The sequence below is a fragment of the Actinia tenebrosa genome, unplaced genomic scaffold (genome assembly GCF_029948245.1).
Source record: "Actinia tenebrosa isolate PJP-AT-01 unplaced genomic scaffold, QUT_ActTen_1.0 PGA_scaffold7__59_contigs__length_16204524, whole genome shotgun sequence".
Lineage (NCBI taxonomy): Eukaryota > Metazoa > Cnidaria > Anthozoa > Actiniaria > Actiniidae > Actinia > Actinia tenebrosa.
The window spans coordinates 15,352,864-15,375,566 of NW_028292584.1; the positions used below are offsets into that span (position 1 = coordinate 15,352,864).

The 22,703-nt window shown below is 38.6% G+C and overlaps 1 protein-coding gene across 1 annotated transcript in view; it reads left to right on the forward strand.

Moving 5' to 3' along the window:
- Positions 1-1,325: 1,325 nt before the first annotated feature.
- The window catches only part of LOC116297172 (MAM and LDL-receptor class A domain-containing protein 2), a 129,028-nt gene continuing 107,650 nt past the window's right edge, over positions 1,326-22,703 (forward strand). The window contains exons 1-21 of the mRNA XM_089040313.1: positions 1,326-1,458; positions 2,459-2,602; positions 5,390-5,551; positions 5,764-5,928; positions 6,731-6,991; positions 8,018-8,286; positions 8,812-8,902; positions 9,902-10,042; positions 10,815-11,077; positions 11,418-11,508; positions 11,781-11,918; positions 12,454-12,713; positions 13,134-13,299; positions 13,682-13,828; positions 14,850-15,118; positions 15,453-15,546; positions 16,083-16,223; positions 16,423-16,770; positions 17,192-18,346; positions 19,844-20,175; positions 21,533-21,707. Of these exons, the coding sequence (XP_088896439.1) occupies positions 2,563-2,602; positions 5,390-5,551; positions 5,764-5,928; positions 6,731-6,991; positions 8,018-8,286; positions 8,812-8,902; positions 9,902-10,042; positions 10,815-11,077; positions 11,418-11,508; positions 11,781-11,918; positions 12,454-12,713; positions 13,134-13,299; positions 13,682-13,828; positions 14,850-15,118; positions 15,453-15,546; positions 16,083-16,223; positions 16,423-16,770; positions 17,192-18,346; positions 19,844-20,175; positions 21,533-21,707 (4,708 nt within the window). The 5' untranslated portion in view covers positions 1,326-1,458; positions 2,459-2,562. The remainder of the gene's footprint in view (positions 1,459-2,458; positions 2,603-5,389; positions 5,552-5,763; positions 5,929-6,730; positions 6,992-8,017; positions 8,287-8,811; positions 8,903-9,901; positions 10,043-10,814; positions 11,078-11,417; positions 11,509-11,780; positions 11,919-12,453; positions 12,714-13,133; positions 13,300-13,681; positions 13,829-14,849; positions 15,119-15,452; positions 15,547-16,082; positions 16,224-16,422; positions 16,771-17,191; positions 18,347-19,843; positions 20,176-21,532; positions 21,708-22,703) is intronic.

The window sequence follows — 22,703 nt, forward strand, 5'->3', positions numbered from 1 at the left end:
GAATCTGGCAATGGAATATATCAGCAGGACAGAAAACTAGATGGTGAAAGAGCCCATCATGGACTTCCTGTAGCAAATAAAGAGCTCGAGGTAGCACAAGGAATATCGTTAAAAGAGTACATGGGATTCCTGTGGCTATATGTACGAAGAGACCTGGCAAGAGGACCACAGGAATACCATCTTGGGAAATCTTGGGATGACATTCAATCTCGTACCCAGCGTTTTCCGGCGCCTTCCTGTCGTCAGTGCCTGGGACAGCGCCTGGAGTGTCTGGAGCCAAGATCACTGATGGGCTTGATGTGGCTTTTAAAATGTAGATTAAGTGGACCTAGGTCAAAGGGTGCCAACACAGGCATACCATCAATGGTAATGAACAAAAATGATGAGTCACTTGCTGAAACAGAAAGTTTCACATCACAGGCACAGTAAACAGAGTCTGTTTTTCTTTATCTCTGTCTGTCTGTCTGTCTGTCTGTCTGTCTTTTCTTTCTTTCTTTCTGTCTGTCTGTCTGTCTGTCTGTCTGTCTTTCTTTCTTTCTTTCTTTCTTTCTTTCTTTCTTTCTTTCTTTCTTTCTTTCTTTCTTTCTTTCTTCTCTCTCTCTCTCTCTCTCTCTCTCTCTTTCTTTTTTTCTTTCTTTCTTTCTTGTCACAATCTGTCTGTCTGTCAGTCTGTTTGTGTGTCGGTCTGTCTTTCTGTCCGTCTTTTTCCATTTTCTTTGTTACTAGGATAAATATCAAATAATGCTCACAATTCACTGATTCTGAGTATGTCTTGATGGACGGGATTTGAACCCGTGCCCTGGCGATTCCGGTGCCATGCTCTAACTACTGAGCTACCAAGTCTCATAGAATAGTGTTGAGTGTGTGTTTGTGTTTTTTTATTTATTGTGTGTTATTTTGGTCAAGAATACTTTACGTCCTGTGTGAGTCAAGGTTTATTTCTCCTTGACCCTGATCTTAGGCTGTCGGCCACCCTGTGGGCACCCTGTGGTGCGTGAGTTCACTTGCAATATGACACCTATGAATACCCTGAGCCAACTCATTTATTACTAGTTAGTCGTTACAACTAAAACCGTATTCTCACACTCATATCCTCACACTCTGAAACTATGTTTAAAAAGCACAGAAATTATTTAGACTAAAGAAAAGTTATCAAGATTTCAAAATATAAATTGCCCAATATTTAAACTAAGTAAAGCTGTAAATCGAGTCAAAACAGCGGCAGCCGCGACCGAGGTCGTAGACGAATTTAAACCTGCTCTGATTGGACAATATTATTGACATGTATCTTTCAGTGTATCATCTGTTATAATGCAGGGGCTAGCGGCGTCAATCCGTACCAGTCTCGAGTATACTTCTTACAGTATTCTCTCTGTACCTCCTCGCCCCTGTTACAAGACTTGCTTCAAGACCTTGTGAATGTAGCACAGCTTTTTAGCGTTTCGTGGACATTTACAGGTAAGTTGCGCAGAAATACTTAATATAAAAGTTTGTGCTTGGAGTGTAGAGTGTTTTAATAGAGTGTTTAATGCTTGCAAGCATGCACAGGAATGTATGAATGAACTTTGTGTACGGTGCAATGCGAGCCAAGCTCCAAGAGCTCTTCAATACTACAACACCAAATATTCTTAAAAACGCTTCCCAGCACTTGCGCTAGTCGAACAAACTTAATACCGAGCTCTGTTAGCCAATCCCAACTTTTTAAAATGAATTAAATTGGCAATATTATACAAATTATTTTGAAAGTGCGTATGTTGAGATCACTACGAAATCCCTTGGAATAGCGCGCGTCTTAACTCTCACTCTTTCTCTGCCTCGTAACTTTATCCAAATTTTGGAGCTCGAATCATTAAGGATGATGCTCAGATCTTGTAATGTTTAAAGACTTTTGGCTTGTAATTTGCATTTTGAAGTGGATTTTAACAGAACTATCTATCGTTCCTTTGTTGCCAATACCCTTCAATGAAAGACAGTTTTAGTCTTGCACAACACATTGTCGCGTACGATATTCATATAATTGATCATTTTTTGTTATAAGTGTTTTTAAATTTGAAAAAGATTTTTAAAGTCTACCTACCTAAGTTCACAATTTCAAATCTAAATTGCTTGCAAAGAAATTATACTTAAATCAAACAAACTGACGTTAGGGGATTAGTAATTTCCCCTCTAGAATGCTAAAAAATACTAGCCGTAATTCGTGTTTGCTAAAATGCAAGACAAAATAATCCAAAAGTTAAAAATCCGATTCTGAAAATAAATTTTTAAGAGTTTATATCGGAATTTAGAACAACGGGTAGAGATTTTAATAAATGTGTTGGTAACATCGATGACCGAATTCGCGCGTTTTTTGTTTAATTATTAAATGTTAGTGTAGGGGCTATCGCCATTTGGTACCGTTTAGTTAGGGAATGTTTTGTGATTTTGTTTCAAGACGACTTATTATGTTTATATTTTTTAGGTCTTCTATCAAAGTAAAAAGTAACACAGAAGAGTAAAAACTAAAGTAAAAAGTTGAAGAGTTGTCAACCTTCAACTACACGGGGTTTAAAAACCCTCGTAAACATGAGAGAGACTGCAGTGCTCCTTTTATGCCTCGTGGCAGGTAAGACAACTTATATCTTAAAATTCCTGAACTTATTTGAAGCCGAATGGTAGAGATTTGTTCAGCGAAATCACGCAGCTAAAGTGTTATACCAACATGTTATGTAATCTTGATTTTTTAGATATATATTTTTTGATGATTTCACAACCTTTAAAAAAATTGCACAAAGAAAGAAAACTGAAAAAGTTTTGCATTTTCCATAAAAATTTCAAAACTAAATAAAAACGACTTCAGTCGACCTTTGATAAAATTTTGAGGTCAAAATTATCAAATAGACTGTCTCTTGTCATAAAACCCGCGTAAAAAAATTAGTTTTCGATGTAAAACCTGGCACTGATATTTGAGACAATCATTGGGGATTTTTCTTTACTCTTGTAAAACATGCACTAAAATTATTTGATTCTCCTGTATTCAGTTTTCATTTTCCTTTTACTAATATGAGAAATAAACTTGCTTCGAAAACTGTACAATTCTTCTTCCTCAAAATCACTCTAAATTTGCGATAAAAATGTCCTTAGATTTTTGTATATCTAACAATGCTATAAGTTTCAATGACTATGATTAAATTTGGAAAGAATGTGATTTAAAATTCCAGAATCTCAGTGATTTTTGTTGTTGCGCGATCGAGGTTGGCACCGACATTCCCGCTTTCCACCACGTGGACTATATGCGTGACTGAGGAGCGTGACAAACCACGACCGTAAAACGCGAGCAAATCCAAAAGTTTAAAACTTAATCTTTTTGGAATTTAATTCTTATTTAGATAGAAAAATTATTATATTTTAGCCGTTTAGATCTTATGGGTCCATTATACATGAGTTTTTAGCTTTAATTTTGAAAATGCTTATGTAATTGTTAGCAAAGTAACGTCACGCATCGTGCACGAGACGCCCTAATACGACAAGCTCAAAGTCTAAAATCCAGGCATGAAATTCATTGTACAAAATTTCGCAAACCTAAAGAAGGATGGAGTCAGAAAAGAAAATTATCACGGGAAGATTGAGGTAAAAATTCACGGAGAAAAGATTTAAATCTGTTAAAGATAGATTCATCCAGCATTTTTTATTTCGTTTAAACCCAATTTTGCCAAATTGAAATAGCAGCGTGCGTTAGTATTGTATATGTCCAATTTTCGGTTATATTTTTAACTTTCTGTCACATTTTTTGCCTCTGTTGTTACAAGCCTACAAGCTATTCAGAGTCTTTTTTTAAAAGTGGATTAGCCGTCTCTGACGTAGTATCCACTAAAAACAATTAGGGCCAACGCAGCTCTAAGGTTAACTCTTTATAGTTTTCGGTCTACAACTTGATGACCTTGATAAACAAAACAAAAGACACGTACTGATTCTTATTGAATCAGTTCTTATTCTAACTCTCTTTTATTACAGTGTTATCAAAACGAAGATGAACAAAAGAATCTCGTGTGTTTGTCACAAGCCTGAACAAGCACTCCTTTTTTTACGAAAATACAAATTTGATTCTCTATGTTAAGTGTATAATGCTACATCGAGTGTATAAGCAGATTAAAAAATCTGCCTCGTTTTTGTAGTTTTAATTTTTTTTATCTTAATAAAAATACTCATATGCGTTCATTGGGTCACAAGCTTTCTCCTCACATTTATAGGCATTGCAACAGGCTATATCCTATGAGTTTTTTAATTTCAGTGAAGAACAATAAGCCTACAAAAAATGTAGGCTGCCTACAAAAAATTTAGGCTCATGATATGAGAATTTATCAATTTCTCTTGGAAGGGATACAGTTGAAGTGAAACTGTAAAAAAAAACAACTTTTATTTAAGTGTCTAGTCGTTCTAGCGCTTTCGCACTAATTGGGGACACTTTTCACTCACACGCACTACCACTACATATGCACGCAACATTCAACTCACATGTTGATTTTTACGGAGGGAGGAAACCGGAGAACCCGGAGAAAACCCTCGTAGCATAGGAGAGAACAACACATCAAACAAACTCAATTCACATGTGGCGACCACAGGGCTCGAACCAACGACCCGACCCGTTGGACTCACAGCGGTGAAAGACGATGCGTTAGCCACGAACACCACCCATGCTACCATGCTAAAGCGAAAATGTCTAAGTGATAAAGTAGTTTTTCATATTTGGTGAATAACCATGCAACTAGTTACGCCTTTGATTTTATATTTTCTTACCTTTGGCCTTCTATCCGTTCAGTGGCAGATCCAGGGGAGGGGTGTAGGGGGTGCGCACCCCTCCCTGGTTCGACTTTGTGTCCCTACTTCAAAGATTTAACCAATACATAATTATGTTTTTTCACTTTGAGTCTAAGGGGTGCACCCCTCTCTGGGCTAACTATGTACGCTGCACCCCTCCCTGAACAAATTCCTGGATCCGCCTCTGTAGTTCATTTACGGCAGTATGAGTTCATAATACTTAATTGATGGATCAAAACTTTGAATTACACAAATAGCAGTTGCTATTGCAGAAGACAAAAACATCTCTAAGACAGAAATGGGTTGGAAATTAGTATGAGCATTCCCATTATTTCCCTTGGCCACATTTTTGTATTTTTCACAACTGAACCAAAGTTTACCAAAAATAACACCAAACAGTAACTAAGGGAAATACAAGAACTGCTTGCAGTCTACATGGAAGTGGAATAAGGGGTAGAGATAAAGAAAATAGTCTGTCTCTTTTAACCTGTCAAGTTTTTGTTTATTTTTCTTTTATTTAATGTTCTAGTGTGCGGTTTTAGTAATGATATAGTATAGTAATCTAAACCTACCCTTTTATTGTACCTTAATGCAGGTACAATATCACAAAGTCCTCTAGACTGTGACTTTGAGAAGAAAACATGCAACTATAGACAAGATACAACAGATAACTTTGACTGGACATGGAACAAGAGAGGTACTGGTGGTATCAACACTGGACCCAACACAGACCACACCTCTCAGGTGTCAATGCCAAGTAAGTAGACACATGACACACAGGGGTAAGTATTACACTGGACCCAACACCGGCCACACCTTTCGATCAGGTGGCAATGTGAAGTAAGTAAACACACAAGACACAGGGGGCGGGGTAAGTATTAACACAGATCACACCTCTCAGGTGGTCAATGCCAAGTAATCTGATAACAAATGCTTATAAATCTCTTTTTCATGTGTTTACTTTTACAGCTTTGACTGCTGGAGGTACTGCAAATGGTGCTCCGTGTGTTTTTCCATTTATCTACAAGACAAAGTCCTACTCCACGTGTATACCCACTGGTCACACATACCTGTGGTGTGCAACAACCAAAAACTATGACCAAGATCAGAAATGGGGAAATTGTATTCCTAAAGGTAACGCATTACAGATACTTGTACTACAATTTCAGTCGTGGATGCAGAATGATTTATAGGGGGTGACTGCTACCTAGAAAGGCATCACATAACAACCCTTTTTAGTTTTTATCTTATCTTTTACTCTTATTATTTTTCAACTTAAAAAAGGGGGGGGGGGGTGACTAGTCACTTAATTCAACCTGACCCTTGATATTTTGGAACCCTGGGCTGCTGCCTATATTAATTTTTTTTTTGTTTATTTTGGCAAAGAACAAATTCTTTATAGATACTGGTTTTCAATTTGGCCCACTTTTGTTCAGACACACTACCACTATGTGTGCAACTCTCAACACAAATCTCCAGTTTTGTGAAGGGAAAAAACAAGAGAACCCACAAAAAACCCCTCCTGGCAAGGGAGAGAACATCACATCAAACAAACTCAACTCACATGTTGATTTTATGAAGGGAGGAAAACCAGAGAACCTGGAGAAAAACCCTCGTGGCAAGGGAGAGAACAACACATCAAACAAACTCAACTCACATGTTGATTTTATGGAGGGAGGAAAACCAGAGAACCTGGAGAAAAACCCTTGCGGCAAGGGAGAGAACAACACATCAAACAAATTCAACTCACATGTTGATTTTATGGGGAGAGGAAAACCAGAAAAACACTTCTGGCAAGGGAGAGACCAACATGGAACCACTCAACTCACTTATGGCATTTGCAGGAAATGAATCCACTACATGACAAAATACATTTTGACCTTTAAGTCACCCTTCCATCATCAAAGCAAACATGATTTTTTTTGTTTTTCTTTAGGTCTGTCCCCCATTGGTTGTTACAAAGATACTTGGACTCGTGCAATCCCTACTCTATTGGGTAGTGTAGGAGGCAATAATACTCTTGGTCAATGTATGTCAATGGCAAAAGCTAGAAGATTTTCGTTGTTTGCAGTGCAAAATGGTAACGAGTGTTGGTCTGGTGCGAATGCTCATTTGACATTTGATAGATATGGAAAACAAACCACTTGTAGAAATGGTGTTGGAGGTGGTTGGGGAAACGATGTGTATGTTTTTAGAGGTAAGAAAAACTATTGACCAAACTAACGAACCACTAACGTAGGGAGGGGGTGCACCCCTACCCCTAAGGTTTTGGTACCAAAATTTAATTAATTAGTATGTGATTCCTGTGGATTTGGCAGGAAAATGATACACTGCTTCACCTATAATGAAACGAAATATAACGAAAAACAAGCAAAAATAACTAATGAAAAAGAAAATAAACAAATAATCAAGCACTCAAACAAAGAAACAAACGAATGAACGAACGACCAGACAAAAATCATCCACATTGTCGTCAAACGAATGCACAAACAAGCAAAAAATAATCTCAGAGATATCAAGTTTTATCAGGGTTGTCAATAAAATTTTTGGTAGGCGGTTATGAAATTAAAATAGGCGGTAAACCGGAAATCACTGGAGCATGTAATTGAAGCATACTTATCACCAGTCTCACTCTTCTCACAAAAATTCAAGATGGCGGACAACGATCGTCGTAGTTTCTATTGAAAACCCTGTTTATACTTCCAATATGTTAATGAGTGTGATGTCAAACGAGGCATTGGAGTTAATTTGTTATTATTCGTAAATTGAAGCACTAATTGTACTATGAGAAAACAAATAACCTTTCTATAAACCATGAGTAAGACAATGATGTTTTATATAGGATATTTTACTGCCCCCAAAAAATTTTGTATATTTGATAATTCCTCCTATTCACCATTTTCCATACATTCGTTCACTCGTCGCACATGCAAGACACCGAGGTACTTTCAAAGGATTGTTTAAATTTGAACCTTGCAACCTCGACTGAATGCTTTGTGTTTGACCAGTGAACCGATGTATGGAAAATGGTGAATGACATCAAACTCATTACCATAATTGAAGTATAAACCTCAATATCTCCAAGATGCATCACTAATCATTAAAAAAAAACATTTCAGTATTCAACAATCAGCTTCATCAAAAATCGATACTGAAAATTTTGAGTTATAGGGATGAGGGGCACTTTGTTAAGATAAATCCCTGTGTCCATCATTGTTCCTAGGCTGGTATGCACTGATAACCCAGCCAAAGCCCTCGTCAACCAATGGTGTTGCACGCCTCCTTAGCCCCACTGTCCCAGCAACCGGAAGCAACAGCAAATGCCTGCGTTTTTGGTATCACATCTATGGACCTCACATTGACACACTGAAGGTTTATACCAACTCCTCGTACAATTCTTCTCTCGGTTATCCAATTTGGCAAAAGACTGGAACCCAGGGAAACCAGTGGAATGAAGCAATACTTACCATCCAACAGTCGCTGCAGTTCACTGTAAGTATTAGCTGGTATGCAACCCCTGCAGTGAGTTCAAAGAGGAATTGTTCTGGGAGATTGAAAAAACGATAGATTTTTCTTACATAAGAAAAGATGGCCTATTATTTTGTCCTTTCAGAACAATTCCTCTAGGAAATCAATGTAAGTGGTCTATTAATAGTATTAGTGAAACCGTATTAGTGGAAAGCTTGGTTCTCCCTAGTGGCACAAGTCCACACAAGCAGACGCAACTTCAAATTATTGCATGTTCTCACTATGAAAAAAACTGATGCAAGCGCAAGAGAAAAGAAGGTTTTATTTTTATTGCATTGGCTTGATGCACTTAATATGCTTGCGGTGGCCTGTGTTGCTAGTAAGAAAAAACAAAACTTAAGTGATATGAGCTGTTTGATTTCGAATAATTGTTGGTCTGTTGTGAGAGATTGAGAAAGGAAAGAGTACTAGTGGTAGGCCTATATGTACTTATTGAATTAATAAGTTCTCCAACAACTGAAAATAACCAAGCTTTTCTTATATTTGAAGGTTGTATTTGAAGCTTCAAGGACAACTGGATTCAAAGGGGACATAGCTATTGATGATATCACTTTCAAAGATGGTGCTTGTCCAGCCACTGGTAAGAAACACATAATAATAATAAATAATTTAACTTATATTGCACAATTCTCAATACTGTGATTTTCTATTACCCATTAGCATTAATAAGTTTATAGTACACTCAAAAAAATTACTAGACTCTGGTTGGTCGAGAGGAATACAATTATAGCGTTAATTGTACTCTGTAGGAGTATAGTTGCCGCTATGGCAACACGGCCAAAACAATGTCAAAACAATTATTTTCTATCATTTTGTACTTAAAAAACATATAAATAAAATTTTAAAGCCGTAAGAACTAATCTTTTTTATGCATTTCAGTTGCGCGATGGACTGAAAATCGGCCGCCAAATAGACAAAGATGAACAGTATCGCTTCGCATTTTTTACTGAAATTTTGTTGAGTGAACTATAAACAAAAAATCGCACCATCTTCTCATACAATTTGGAATTAATAGACACTTGTAATGTTTTGAAAGTTCTTTAATTGCACTCGCCTAAAGGCTCATGCAATTACAAGAATTTTCAAAACATTACTCGTGTCTATTAATTTCCAAATCGTACTCGAGATCGTGCGATTTCCTATACAAATATCTAGTTATCAATATCTATGTTAAAATCGAATTGAAATATAGCTAAAAAATCATTAAGACTTACATGTAATGAAATAGAATGATCTATGATATTAATTTATAATACACACTACAAAATTACACGATTCTGATTGGACAAGAGGAGTACAATTAAATCCCAAATTGTACTCTGTAGAGTCCCAATTAAGATGCTCATTTTTTTTGGTTGTATTATAAACAAAAAATCCCACAATCTTCTCGTACAATTCGGAATTTATAGATACTTGTGATGTTTTGAAAGGTCTCCAATTGAAATCGCCCAAAGGCTCGTCCAATTTTGAAAACTTTCAAAACATCACTTGTATCAATAGATTTCGAATCGTACTCAAGATCGTGCGATTTCCTATGCAAATTGACAAACTGATTAATTTTTGTAATTGTCTTTTTTAGTTGGTTCTTGTGATTTCCAGACAGACCTCTGTGGTTTCTCCCAAGATACGACAGATAACTTTGACTGGACGCGTAAACGAGGTGGTACAGCTACCCCAGGCACTGGACCTATAACTGACCATACTCAGAACTCAAGAAGGGGTGAGTAGAGAGTTTAGCAGGGTTATCACTGTGTGGAGCTCTGCCTGTGGTGGGAAAGTCAGGAGTACTTTTGTGTTGTTGATAAAAGATAGATAGGGAGGGAGAAGAAAAGAAGGAAGGAAGAGAGGGAGGGAGTGAGGTAGTAAGGGATGGAGGGAAGGAGGGAGGGAGGAAGGGAGGAAGGAAGGGAGGGAGGGAGAGATGGAGGAAGTGAGGGAGGGAGGGAGGGAGGAGGAGGAGGGGAGGGAGGGAGGAAGAATGAAAGACAACAAAAACCAAAAGAGAACAAAAAAATAATTAAAGTAAAAATAAGGTTAGACAGAAATAGATTAAAGGATAAGGAAGGAAGGAAGGAAGGAAGGAAGGGAGGGAGGGAGGGAGGGAGGGATGAAAGAAGGAAGGAAGGAGGGAAGGAAGGAAGGTAGGAAGGAATGACAGAAGGAAAGAAAGAAGGAAGGAAGGAAAGAAGGAAGGTAGGAAGGAAGGAAGCAAGGAAGTTAGGTAAGAAGGGATGAAAGAAGGAAGGAAGAAAGGAAGGAAGGAAAACAAAAAAGAACAATAAGAAAAAAACAAGACCATTGCTCTTTCTAGTGCTTAAGGTTTTCTCGACATCTTAGGCAGCAATATTCATAATATCTAATATTTTTCATTAATTATAAATGTTGTTGAAAATGGTGACAAGATGTCATCGAAACGTCCAGCAATTATTGCGTAGTTTATTTTCTTAATCAATTATAAATTTATTGATGAAAATACAAATATATATCCCTAGGTTATTACGTATACACCGAGGTGAACAACCAGAGAAATGGCGCCAAAGCGCGTATAATGAAGTCCTACTCCAAGACTACTACAAACGGTCGATGTCTGCAGTTTTACTACATGATGTATGGTAGAGAGCTTGGAACCTTGAACGTATATCAGAAGGTCGGCAGCAGCTTGGGTAGTCCTATCTTTACTAGGACAGGAGACGCTGGACGAAAAAGAACGTGGTTGAAAGGACGAGCTACGCTCAATAGTACAGTCGACTTTATGGTAAAAAGTCTAACACTTTTTTTCCCGTTTCAAGACACGTTACCTCTTTGGTAATAGACAAATTTAGCATCAGGTTTACGGCTAACCGCTATAGGGATCAGGGCAAGAAACGCGCCCGCAAACACTACGAAACACTTGGCAGTAATGATATTCAACATGGCGTCTCTTCCATAAACAACTTTGTTATGAAACCTTGCTAAATGTCGAAAGTTTGACAAGAAACGCTTGACGTCGAATTGCAGTTTTAGATTTACAGTACCTAGCAAAAACGTCGTGCTAAAAGTCACTATTATTTCTTTGTTTACCCATAACGCGATGGGATTTTTAATGTTTTATTCAGGTTGTTTTCGAGGGAATCAGAGGATCTGGATCCAGAAGTGACATAGCTATTGATGATGTGTCAGTCGTAGAAGGGAGTTGCGGCAACCCCGGTAAGTTTGTTTTGCATCTTCTGCTTCTTTCTTCTTGGCCATTGTCTGTTAACATGCATATCTGATCACATAGGGCTATGACTGCGAAAAATGAATGGATCTCACTATTTTTTTCTTTGATCATGATGGTGTTGGGTTTGGCAGTAATGACGATAAGAATGACGATAACGATGAAGATGACGGTGACGGTGACGGTGACGGTGACGGTGACGGTGACGCTGTTGTTGTCGATGACAGTGACGATCATAGTAATATGATTTATCTGTTTCTAGGTGACTGTAACTTCCAAAATGGCTGGTGCACATGGTCCAACGACAAGTCCACGGACAATTTTGATTGGATAGTAGGATCAGGGGGAACACCCAGTTACCTCACTGGACCAAGCACAGATCGCCTTGGCTCATCCAAAGGTATTATAAAATAACTGGCGATATTAAGTAATTCCTTCCAAAATAATTTACTCAGGGGGAAAAAAAGGGTAAGACCAATTCTGGTGGAAAAAATAGCGAGAAGTGTAAGTGAACTCTTTTCTCCACATTCGTCTCTGGTTTAATTTCTGGACTTTTCATTAAGTTTGAGTAAAGTTTGTTAAGTTTTCTAGCCGTGCCCTGAATAGATCAGCCAAAAGGTTGTTTCAGGGTTCTATCTGTGAGTTAGCCGTGCCCTGACTTAGATCAGCCCAGAGGTTGTTTCAGGGTTCAATCTGTGAGTTAGCCGTGCCCTGACTTAGATCAGCCCAGAGGTTGTTTCAGGGTTCAATCTGTGAGTTAGCCGTGCCCTGACTTAGATCAGCCCCGAGGTTGCTTCAGGGTTCCGTCTGTGAGTTAGCCATGCCCTGAGTTAGACCAGCCCCGAGGTTGTTTCAAGGTTCCATAAAATTGACGTTTTAAAAATAGTGTACTCTTCATTCTGATCTAAAAGTAACATATTTCGTACATTTTCAAGGTAAATATGTATTCATCGAGTCATCGTTTCCAAGAAAAACAGGCGACAAAGCTCGTCTCATAAGCGAGCAGTTCACCTTCTCCTCGTCCAGCACTCGTTGTTTTACCTTCTGGTACCACATGTACGGAACAACGATTGGTACGCTCAATATCTACCAGAACACCAATGGAGTGAACAAACTGGTTTGGTCCTTGACTGGAAACAAAGGGAACAAGTGGTATAACGGACAAGTGACTGTTGGAAATGCGGCTTCTTACAAGGTAATCCATAATTTCTTCAACATTGACTCTTAATTCACTTTCTTGACCTTCATAGCTCAGTAAAGCAGTATTTGTACGACTGTGAAAGGTTCGGTGCCATATGCGTGCCTTGCCGCTACATTGATGTTTTCTGGAATTTGGATTTGCAATGTTTATTTTTTTCTCGGACAATTAACACTTATTGACTGGGACCGAGGGAAACAAAAAATTCCAATCTCCTGAGAATTGGAACCTATTGTTTTGTCCCCCAGATTGACCTGCATTCCAAAGTGCTGCAAGGGGTCTATTGAAAGTGCTCTAACACAGGAAGCCCAACCACTGAGCACTTTGAAAATGAATAAAAAAGCGTGCGCGCAGAAAGGATGCGCACAAATGCACGGTCGCATTACCTTAAGATATTAACATATTTTTTTACATTAGATCGTAGCGGAAGGAATACGGGGGAAAGGATACAGGGGAGACATCGCTATTGATGATTTCAAGTTCCTTGAAAATACAAACTGTGCCATTGTTCCTTCATCTGCTTCTCCCAACGTACCGACCACCATGCCGACCACGCCTGTTGGAGCCACTACTCAGCCAGTCAGTAAGTATCATTACCCCATCATCCACATAACTCCCTTTACTTTACTACTCACACAACACTGTCACTGTCAACGTACCGAACACTAGACAGACCACGCCTGTTACAGCTACTACTCAGACAATCAGTAAGCATCGTTACCCCATCATCCACACAACTCCCTTCACTTCACATGTAACACAACAATGTCACTGTCAATTACCGATGACTACTGTGGTATCACACCACCTCACCTAGTTTAAAATTTATCATCACCCAGCCACTTGGAAGCACCCTCTGTTACATTACAATCTGGAAATGAGTGCAAGACAACTTTTTTCTCTGGGGGGGAGGGGTTATGTACATATTTGTCATCCCATTTATAACTGTTTTAATATATTTCTAGACAACCTTGGATTAAACTGCAACTTCGAACGAGGTATCTGTAACACTTGGTCACAAGACAAGACAGACACCTTTGACTGGACCCTTCAACAGGGTGCTACATCATCAATTTCTACTGGCCCATCAGTTGATCACACTACAGGAACAGGTACATCAGACCGCCATTATTAGCTGTGTACCATAAACAACAATATGATCTATTATTATTAGCTATTATTTGCTAATTATTAACTAGCGGTTTTTGATTAAAAATTGAAATAAATAATTATTATAATGATAATGATAATGATGGTGATGATGATGATGATGAAGATGATGATAATGATGGTGATGATGATGATGATGATGATGATAATGATGGTGATGATGATGATGATGATAATGATGGTGATGATGGTGATGATAATGATGATGATAATGATAATGATGGTGATGATGATGATGATGATGATAATGATGGTGATGATGATGATGATGATAATGATGGTGATGATGGTGATGATAATGATGATGATAATGATGGTGATGATGATAATGATGGTGATGATGATGATGATAATGATGGTGATGATGATGGTGATGATGAAGATGATGATAATGATGGTGATGATGATGATAATGATGGTGATGATGATGATGATAATGATAATGATGGTGATGATGATGATGATAATGATGGTGATAATGATGATGATGATAATGATGGTGATGATAATGATGATGATAATGATGGTGATGATGATGATGATAATGATGGTGATGATGATAATGATGATGATAATGATGAAAATTAATTATTATGATAATAGTAATGATAATGATGGAGGTGATAATGATAATAATATTACTATTTATAATACACAAATTAACAGAGTGACGGACGGTACAATAAATTTAAATGCGCAAATAATGATAAGGATAATAATGATAATAATAATAATACTACTACTACTAATAATGATGATAATAATGATAATAATAATGGAAACTTTATTATAGCTTTTTTTTGCAATATACAATCATAAACCTCACTATAATAATAATAATAATAACAATAATATATAACAATAATAATATATAATAATAATAAAAAAATAATAATAATAAGACTTGGCTGGTAATGTAGTTATGATATTGATTGTAATATTACAAACTGTTATATATTCTAGGTTCTGGCTCGTACATATTTATTGAGACGTCTTTCCCTAGAAAGCCGAATGATACAGCTCGTATCGTCAGCCAGTCTATTCCTGGGACAACCGGGACCACGGGGAAGTGCTTGTCTTTTTGGTATCACATGTACGGTGCAGATATTAATGCTCTTAATGTCCTGATCAAGACTGGCCCACATAATACAACCTTGTGGTCAAAGACTGGTTCCAGAGGAGATAAGTGGATAGAGGCTAAGGTTACCATAACAAGCAGGGACTTCTTTAAGGTATTGTTTATAATGGGAAATAGGTATCTGATTTATTTATCTCATCCATCTTTCCATCCATCCATCCATCCATCCATCCATCCATCAGTCCACCCACTCACCCACCAATCTCATCCATCCATCCACCCAACCCTCCCTCCCTCCCTCCCTCCCTCCCTCCCTCCCCCCATCCATTATTTCGCTGTCATATCTTTATGCATCCTCTTTCCCCCTTTCATTTCCTCTATTCTTTTCTTTCATTCACTTTTAACCTAATTTCATTATAATTGATCATAAACGTCAGACTCTTATATAATATGATTCCAATATAAACCGTGCCGTGACATCTTTCCAGATCATATTTGAAGGCCTGGCTGGGAGTAGTTACCAAGGCGACATAGCCCTCGATGACATTAGCGTCACCAATGGAGCTTGCAATGTTGCGTCAAGTAAGTGAGAACTCGTGAATAAAAAAGGAAAATAGTTAATTTTGGTTCTCCTCACTTAGACAAAAAGAAAAGAAAAATTCAATGGATGGCAAGGTTCGAACCCGGCACCTTTGGCGCCACATGATATTACAATGCCTATCCCAACCTTAACCCTAAACCTAACCACTTAACCACGAAATGAACTCGCTTGGATGTTTTCCAATTTGAAACAATATCAATATATTTGTGGACACGACTACTAGCCGAATGAATTTGCATTTCGGAATTTAAATTATTCTTCGATTGCACATTACGTCATCGCGGCCATATTGGTGCCATTTAACAAAAGATTTCTCATTAGCATCCATTGTTAACGGCACCACAATGGCCGCCATGCTTTTGTCTTTTAACTCTCTTGGGAATGCTTGCAATCCATCATTAATAGAATCTCCCTGACAATTCCCGTACTCCACGATGCTACCAATGAGTTTGTTGGTTTTCCTCGCTATGATAAATTCGCATGTAAAAGTATTTTTTATTTGGTTAATTTTGTACAGCGACTTGTACCTTTGAGGAATCGCATGTCTGTGGTTATACGCAAGATTCATCTGACAACTTTAACTGGCTCAGAGGCAGCAGTGCAACGACTAGTTCAGGAACTGGCCCGTCTAACGATCACACGTTGGGAACTGCATCAGGTAGGTTTATATTTGACCTGAGAATAGAGTGAAGGCAACGTTTAATAGTCAATAGTCAATAGTCAATAGAAAGCAATGGAATTAGGGTTTACTAAAGTGTATATTAAAGCTTTTTCACAGGTCTAGTGACTTCAAAATAATGACTTTTCTTTCGTCAAGATACTTTTAAACATATACTTGTTTTATTTTTCCTTTGCAGGTTTCTATATGTACATTGAGACCTCTTCTCCTCGTCGACCAAGGGACAAAGCACGTCTCATCGGGCCGCAACAAACAGCAACTAATGGTCAATGCCTCGAGTTCTGGTACCACATGTATGGCCGTTCCATAGGCAGTCTTAATGTATATCGTAGGAGGTCGTCCCTTGGAAGAGCCCTGTGGACCAAATCAGGTAACCATGGAAACCAATGGCTTGTCGCTCACGTGACTATGTCCAGTCCCACATCGAGTTATCAAGTGGTTTTTGAAGGCGTTAGAGGCAACAGCTATACTGGAGATATTGCTATTGACGATATCAGGTTGTTGGATGGACGTTGCCCTTCAGCAGGTATGAATAAACGTATAGCAGAATTTACGATGTACCCATAGGAAGCTGAAATGATATCGCAATAGGTTGCTATCAATAGACGTCACTTCCGGTAATAGCTCTTTTTTGATGGCTTGTAGAATCCTGGAGGTTGTTTTGATCTCTTGTTTTCTGGTTTGATGTCGTGAAAATAGTCAAATACAATAGTTTGAAGACTTATTTTGATATGTTTTGACTTGGCATCCGCTAGTTGCCCCCCAGTCAACCGCTTGTTTGCCCCCCAGTTCCAGAGAACCTGGAGAAAAAACCTCGTGGCAAGGGAGAGAACAACACATCAAACAAACTCAACTCACGTTGATTTTATGGAGGGAGGAAAACCAGATAACCCGGAGAAAAACCATTGTGTCAATAAACTAAAATGATAAAAACATTACCTTCACAGGCACGTGTACCTTTGAAAATGGACTTTGTACCTACAGAAATGATCGTCAAGAGGACAACTTTGATTGGCTACAAGGGAAAGGCAACACCCTGTCACAACAGACAGGTCCAACAACAGATCACACCACAGGAACCAGTAACGGAACCTATATGTTTATCGAAGCTTCCAGTCCTCGCATTCCTGGGGATAAGGCTAGGCTCCTGAGTCAGTACTTCGATACCATGCCCGCCCGTGGAATGTGTGTGTCTTTCTGGTACCACATGTATGGTAATGATATTGGTACTCTTAATGTTCTTTGGAAGACTGCTCCAGGAAATGGCTCCAATGCCGAGCGAATTGTCTGGACATTGAAAGGACAGCAACAAAATAAATGGCTCTTCGCTAGAGTCACCATCCCAAACTTGGTCAAACCAATGATCGTGTTTGAGGCCATCCGTGGCAACTCGTACAAAGGTGATATCTCCATCGATGACATTCAGGTGACAAAAAGGCCTTGTAGTATTCTGCCAACAAATGCAAACCCAACTAAACCAACAGCAACCCCTGTACCGACCACAACCAAGTTCACCCTGCCACCCACCATCCCTCCATCGCCCTACAACTGTGACTTTGAAAAAGACTTCTGTAGTTACACCCAAGTTGTTGCAAGCGATGTGTTTAACTGGACCAGGACGCAGGGTGATACTCATTCAGGTGGTACGGGACCCCTATACGATCACACCATCCAACAAGGCGTTGTGCTGAGCGACAATGGGCCTGGCTCCCTTCGACATGCTCTCAGCGGCAAATGCCTTCACATTAATCAAGGTGCATTCATTAAGCCCAAAACAGGAACAAACGTTGTCTATTATGACGGCTGTGGTCAACTTCGTCTGGAGTTCCAGTTTACAAAAGCTAAGCTTTGGAAGCATACGAAGTTTGGAATGTGCATTGCAAGACGCGGAGGGTCTGGATCAAACGCCGATGATGTCATCATCACCGATACATGTACTGACACATGGACGTTTACACCTAAAGGGTCCATCAAGCATATCGCTACAGGAAAGTGTGCCATGCCATTCAGAGGATATAAAAACCCGCCAAACAATCTCAAAATGGTGCTGTCCACTACTTGTGATGATGCGTCAAACAAACAGAAGATGTTATGGGCTCCATGTAAGTGCAGTGTTTAACGAAGAAATAGAAAACGCGCGCGCGTGCTGTGTGCAGTTATAAAGCATGCGGGAATTGACAGGACATGAGGGAAGTGTTAAAAGATGCATGAGGCGCAAAAGAGCGCTTCTCGAGACTTCTCGCCGAGTATTCTGCCAATCCCGAAGTGTAATATAACTCCTTACAGCAATGCAAGCAACTTTTATAATGTTTTAGGGAATCAGGGGCAGTTTAGAAGCAACGAGGGAAAATTGTCTTTCTATTCAAATCACGATATTCCAGCGTGTTAAAGCAAACGTTGTGCAAGTTTCTCATGCAAAATCAGATTGATACATTTTCTCGGTTTAACCACTTTTTGCATCGCTATTGGGCAATGCACTTCCGTCAATCAGAGTACGTAAAGGTACCGAACAATAGACCTCTTGGGCGCAATATTTTCAGACCACGTGTCATTCCCTAGAGAATAAAATTCTTTGTTTGAGTTTTATTCATTGTCATGTGCATGTCTTCTCATGTGTGCAGTCGTTAAACAAAGAAACGATACTCTAGGGAATGACACGTGATCTGAAATGGGAGAACATAACGCCTAAGCTAGAGTTCTTTTTATTTGATTGACGGCAGTATATTACCTGATTTAGTTCCTGTCAGTCCCTGTCAGTGCGTAGTGCGTAGTGCGTAGTGCGCAATTAAAACGGCGGTAATGCGTTCAAGGACTCACTCCATTTGCCGACGAACGGACAAACACACTCAAAATTCTTAGGGCCCAGAGAAAACTAATTGGGACCCAATTAGATCCAAAATTCAAACAGACATTTAGAGCTCATTTCCCAGAAAATGAAAACCACTGCGCCGTTTTTTTTAATTATTTGTTTATTTTATTTATTTCTTTATAAATAAGTTTGTTTTGAAAATTTCAAGACCAAAGAAATGCGGCTTATTCACCTATTGTGCACTCTTAGTCCCAACGGGATTAATGAACGCTTTATTTTCAACTAACCTTTTCTTTTGTCTTTTGATTGTTTGTTTTTGTTTCCTTGCCTACCTTGCTCTCATTGGTTTCTTTTGTCTTATTCTATCATATATACACTCCTTTCTACCACTTCTTTCTCTTTTACTACGATGAAGGACTAGCGTCCGAAACGTCCGTAAGTTTTTTCATCTTTTCACGGTGTATAATTTACCTTTTTATCATTACTGTTTCATTAGAAACACCGACGCAGATCACACTAGTTTTTAGCTAGTTATATCTTTTTGTTTTGAAACTGTATTGTCAATTTTAAGAACATTTAGCATCGAACCTTTGTTCATATAATGCTTTGTATAGCGTTGTCTCTACCCAAGCTAGAACAGAGTGCATGCTGTTTTTCCTGAAATTCACTGAGATAGCGAACATGATGCATTATGGGCTTGCATGGGTATAAGCATCTTTTGTTCATTATATATGGTATCATATCAACCCAAACCTATAAAAAAAACTTTTTCTATTTTTTCTATTCTTAGCTCTTGGCTATTATGCGTATATTGAAGCCTCGTTTCCAAGGAAACCAAACGACACAGCTCATTTACAGTCCCCAGTCATCAACAGCAACCCCTCTCCAGGCAAATGCCTTTCTTTCTACTACCACATGTATGGGCCCCATATTGGTAGATTTAACGTTTATCTAAAGAGTGGAAATAGGCTTGGGAACCCTGTGTGGTCCAGGACTGGTACCCAGGGCAATATCTGGCACAATGCTAAAATCCCGTTGTGGAAGAATGCGCCATTCCAGATTGTGTTTGAAGGTGTTCGTGGATCGAGCTATCGAGGTGATATAGCTCTCGATGATGTCGAGGTAGGACAAAGGTTTCAATAATCAATATTTTCATTTATTTCCTTATTATGTTGAGATTATACGAAGTTAATAGTCATAGCCGCCATGTTGGTGTACACTTTGCCAAAGAATTTCTCGTTAGAGTGTGGAAAGAAAAGAAAAGAAAAAGGAATGGTGAAGCAACCCATGCCTTGCCTTCTCTAATTTTCATTTGTTTCAAACTGATGTAAGATCTAAAATATAATTGATTTACCAGTCCATGGTGGACGGAAAGCCTAACCTTTTGCGACCCGCTTGTCAAGGCTACCGATACATTGAATTAGAATTTAGTAGTTGATTTTCAGGGAGAGAGGAAAACCGGAGAACCCGGAGAAAAATCCTCTAAGCATAGGAGAGAACCAACAAACAACTCTACTCACATACAACACCAAGCCCAGCGGGTTTCGAACCGAGATGCCTAAGTATTAGAGGCAAGCGTTCTCATTTCTACGCCAGCCGTGCTTCCCAAAATACTATGTACTTGCTAGAGATATTGGGTTTTAAATGACTTCAAGCATATTTTTCTCGGGAAAAAAATTCCGAGCTCCAGCCGGGATTCGAACCTTCTGTTTGCTTGTCAGACGCTCTAACGACTGAGCTACTGGAACTTTTAGTTGAGCGACGTCTAGATGGTATTTAAGCTTGACCACTTAGGATAACGATGTTCTAAGTGGAGATTGGCCGAGCGGTTGAGATCTCGTCTAGCAAACGAGAGGTCAGTGGTTCGAGTCCCGCGAGAACCCAACTGAGGCAGATTTTTTAATCTGCTTATACACTCGATGTAGCATACTTAACATAAAGATCTTTACCGAGTGACAAAAACACATTTCAATAAGATCTTGAATTTGTTCCCAAGGAAAATCTACTCGAATTAAGAAAAAAAAAAAGGATAAATCTTTAATAACTATTCAAGTAGCAAAAATACCTGAATACACGACTTTCATAGCTGGCTGCTGCTAATTTGCATAAACATTAAAAATCAATGTTGTTGGAGTGAAAACCCTTTTAAATCATTGATCTTGTTGATTTAGATAAGGCGTGTGAGTTTCTACTTAAATTATTAAATCCTGTACAAGATGTGAGCATTTGAAGTTTTGAAAATGCAACAAAACAAGGCCACCAAGGCTTCCAGTGATAAATACATACAAAACTCTCTATTTTCGTTCTTTCATAACTTCTTTGGTATGCAGTCAAATTCTACAAACTTTTCTGGAAATAGTTTTCGTGAAGTATTTTCTCAGATAGCATTAATAGTTTCTGGTAAAAAGGCTTCATTTTCTCTATCTGAAAAAACTGAGTTATGAAAGTCGTCTATAGTTATGTAATTCGTTGTTGACAGGTTTCGAATGGCCAATGCCAAGCTACCGTGGACTGTAGTTTTGAGGGTCGCTATCCAAGGTATTGTGGCTGGAAGAACATCAGGGGTGATAATTTCGACTGGACTTACCAGCAAGGAAGCACTGCATCGATAGGCACAGGACCTACTTTTGACCACACCTTTGGAGATGCACGAGGTATACTATAATCATTCTCGTACCAAGACCCTTCTCACCAAAAAATAGAACATTCTGAAAAAAATGAGCAATTTAACGAAACCAATCAAATTAACGATCGATTTGTGCGTTAGCAGAGCCTTCAATTTTTCGTTAGAAGGCGGAGAAGGCTTTGGGTACGAGAATGTAGTATAATAGGCTTATTGTATTTAACAGTCCCCTGGTGATATACACCAATTTTTTTCAAAAAACAAAAAAAAAAACAACGTAATTTTAGATTTGAAAATGAAAGTGCGCGCGCGTGCTGTGTGCTCTAATGAAGCACACCCATCCAACCAATCAGAAAACAAAATCGATAACAGTTTTTTTTTTGGATGATATTTTGGTATCTCAGGTCATTACATGTACATTGAAGCACACCCATCCAACCAATCAGAAAACAAAATCCATAACAGGTTTTTTTAAATGTTTTTTTTTTTTGTATCTCGGGTCATTACATGTACATTGAAGCACACCCATCCAACCAATCAGAAAACAAAATCGATAACAGTTTTTTTTTTGAATGACTTTTTGTATCTCGGGTCATTACATGTACATTGAAGCACACCCATCCAACCAATCAGAAAACAAAAGCGATAACGTTTTTTTTGGGGGGATGTTTTTTTGGTATCTCAGGTCATTACATGTACATTGAAGCACACCCATCCAACCAATCAGAAAACAAAACCGATAACAGTTTTTTTTGGATGATTTTTTGTATCTCAGGTCATTACATGTACATTGAAGCACACCCATCCAACCAATCAGAAAACAAAAGCGATAACGTTTTTTTTGGGGGGATGTTTTTTTGGTATCTCAGGTCATTAAATGTACATTGAAGCACACCCATCCAACCAATCAGAAAACAAAATCGATAACGGTTTTTTGGGGGGATGTTTTTTTGGTATCTCAGGTCATTACATGTACATTGAAGCACACCCATCCAACCAATCAGAAAACAAAATCGATAACAGTTTT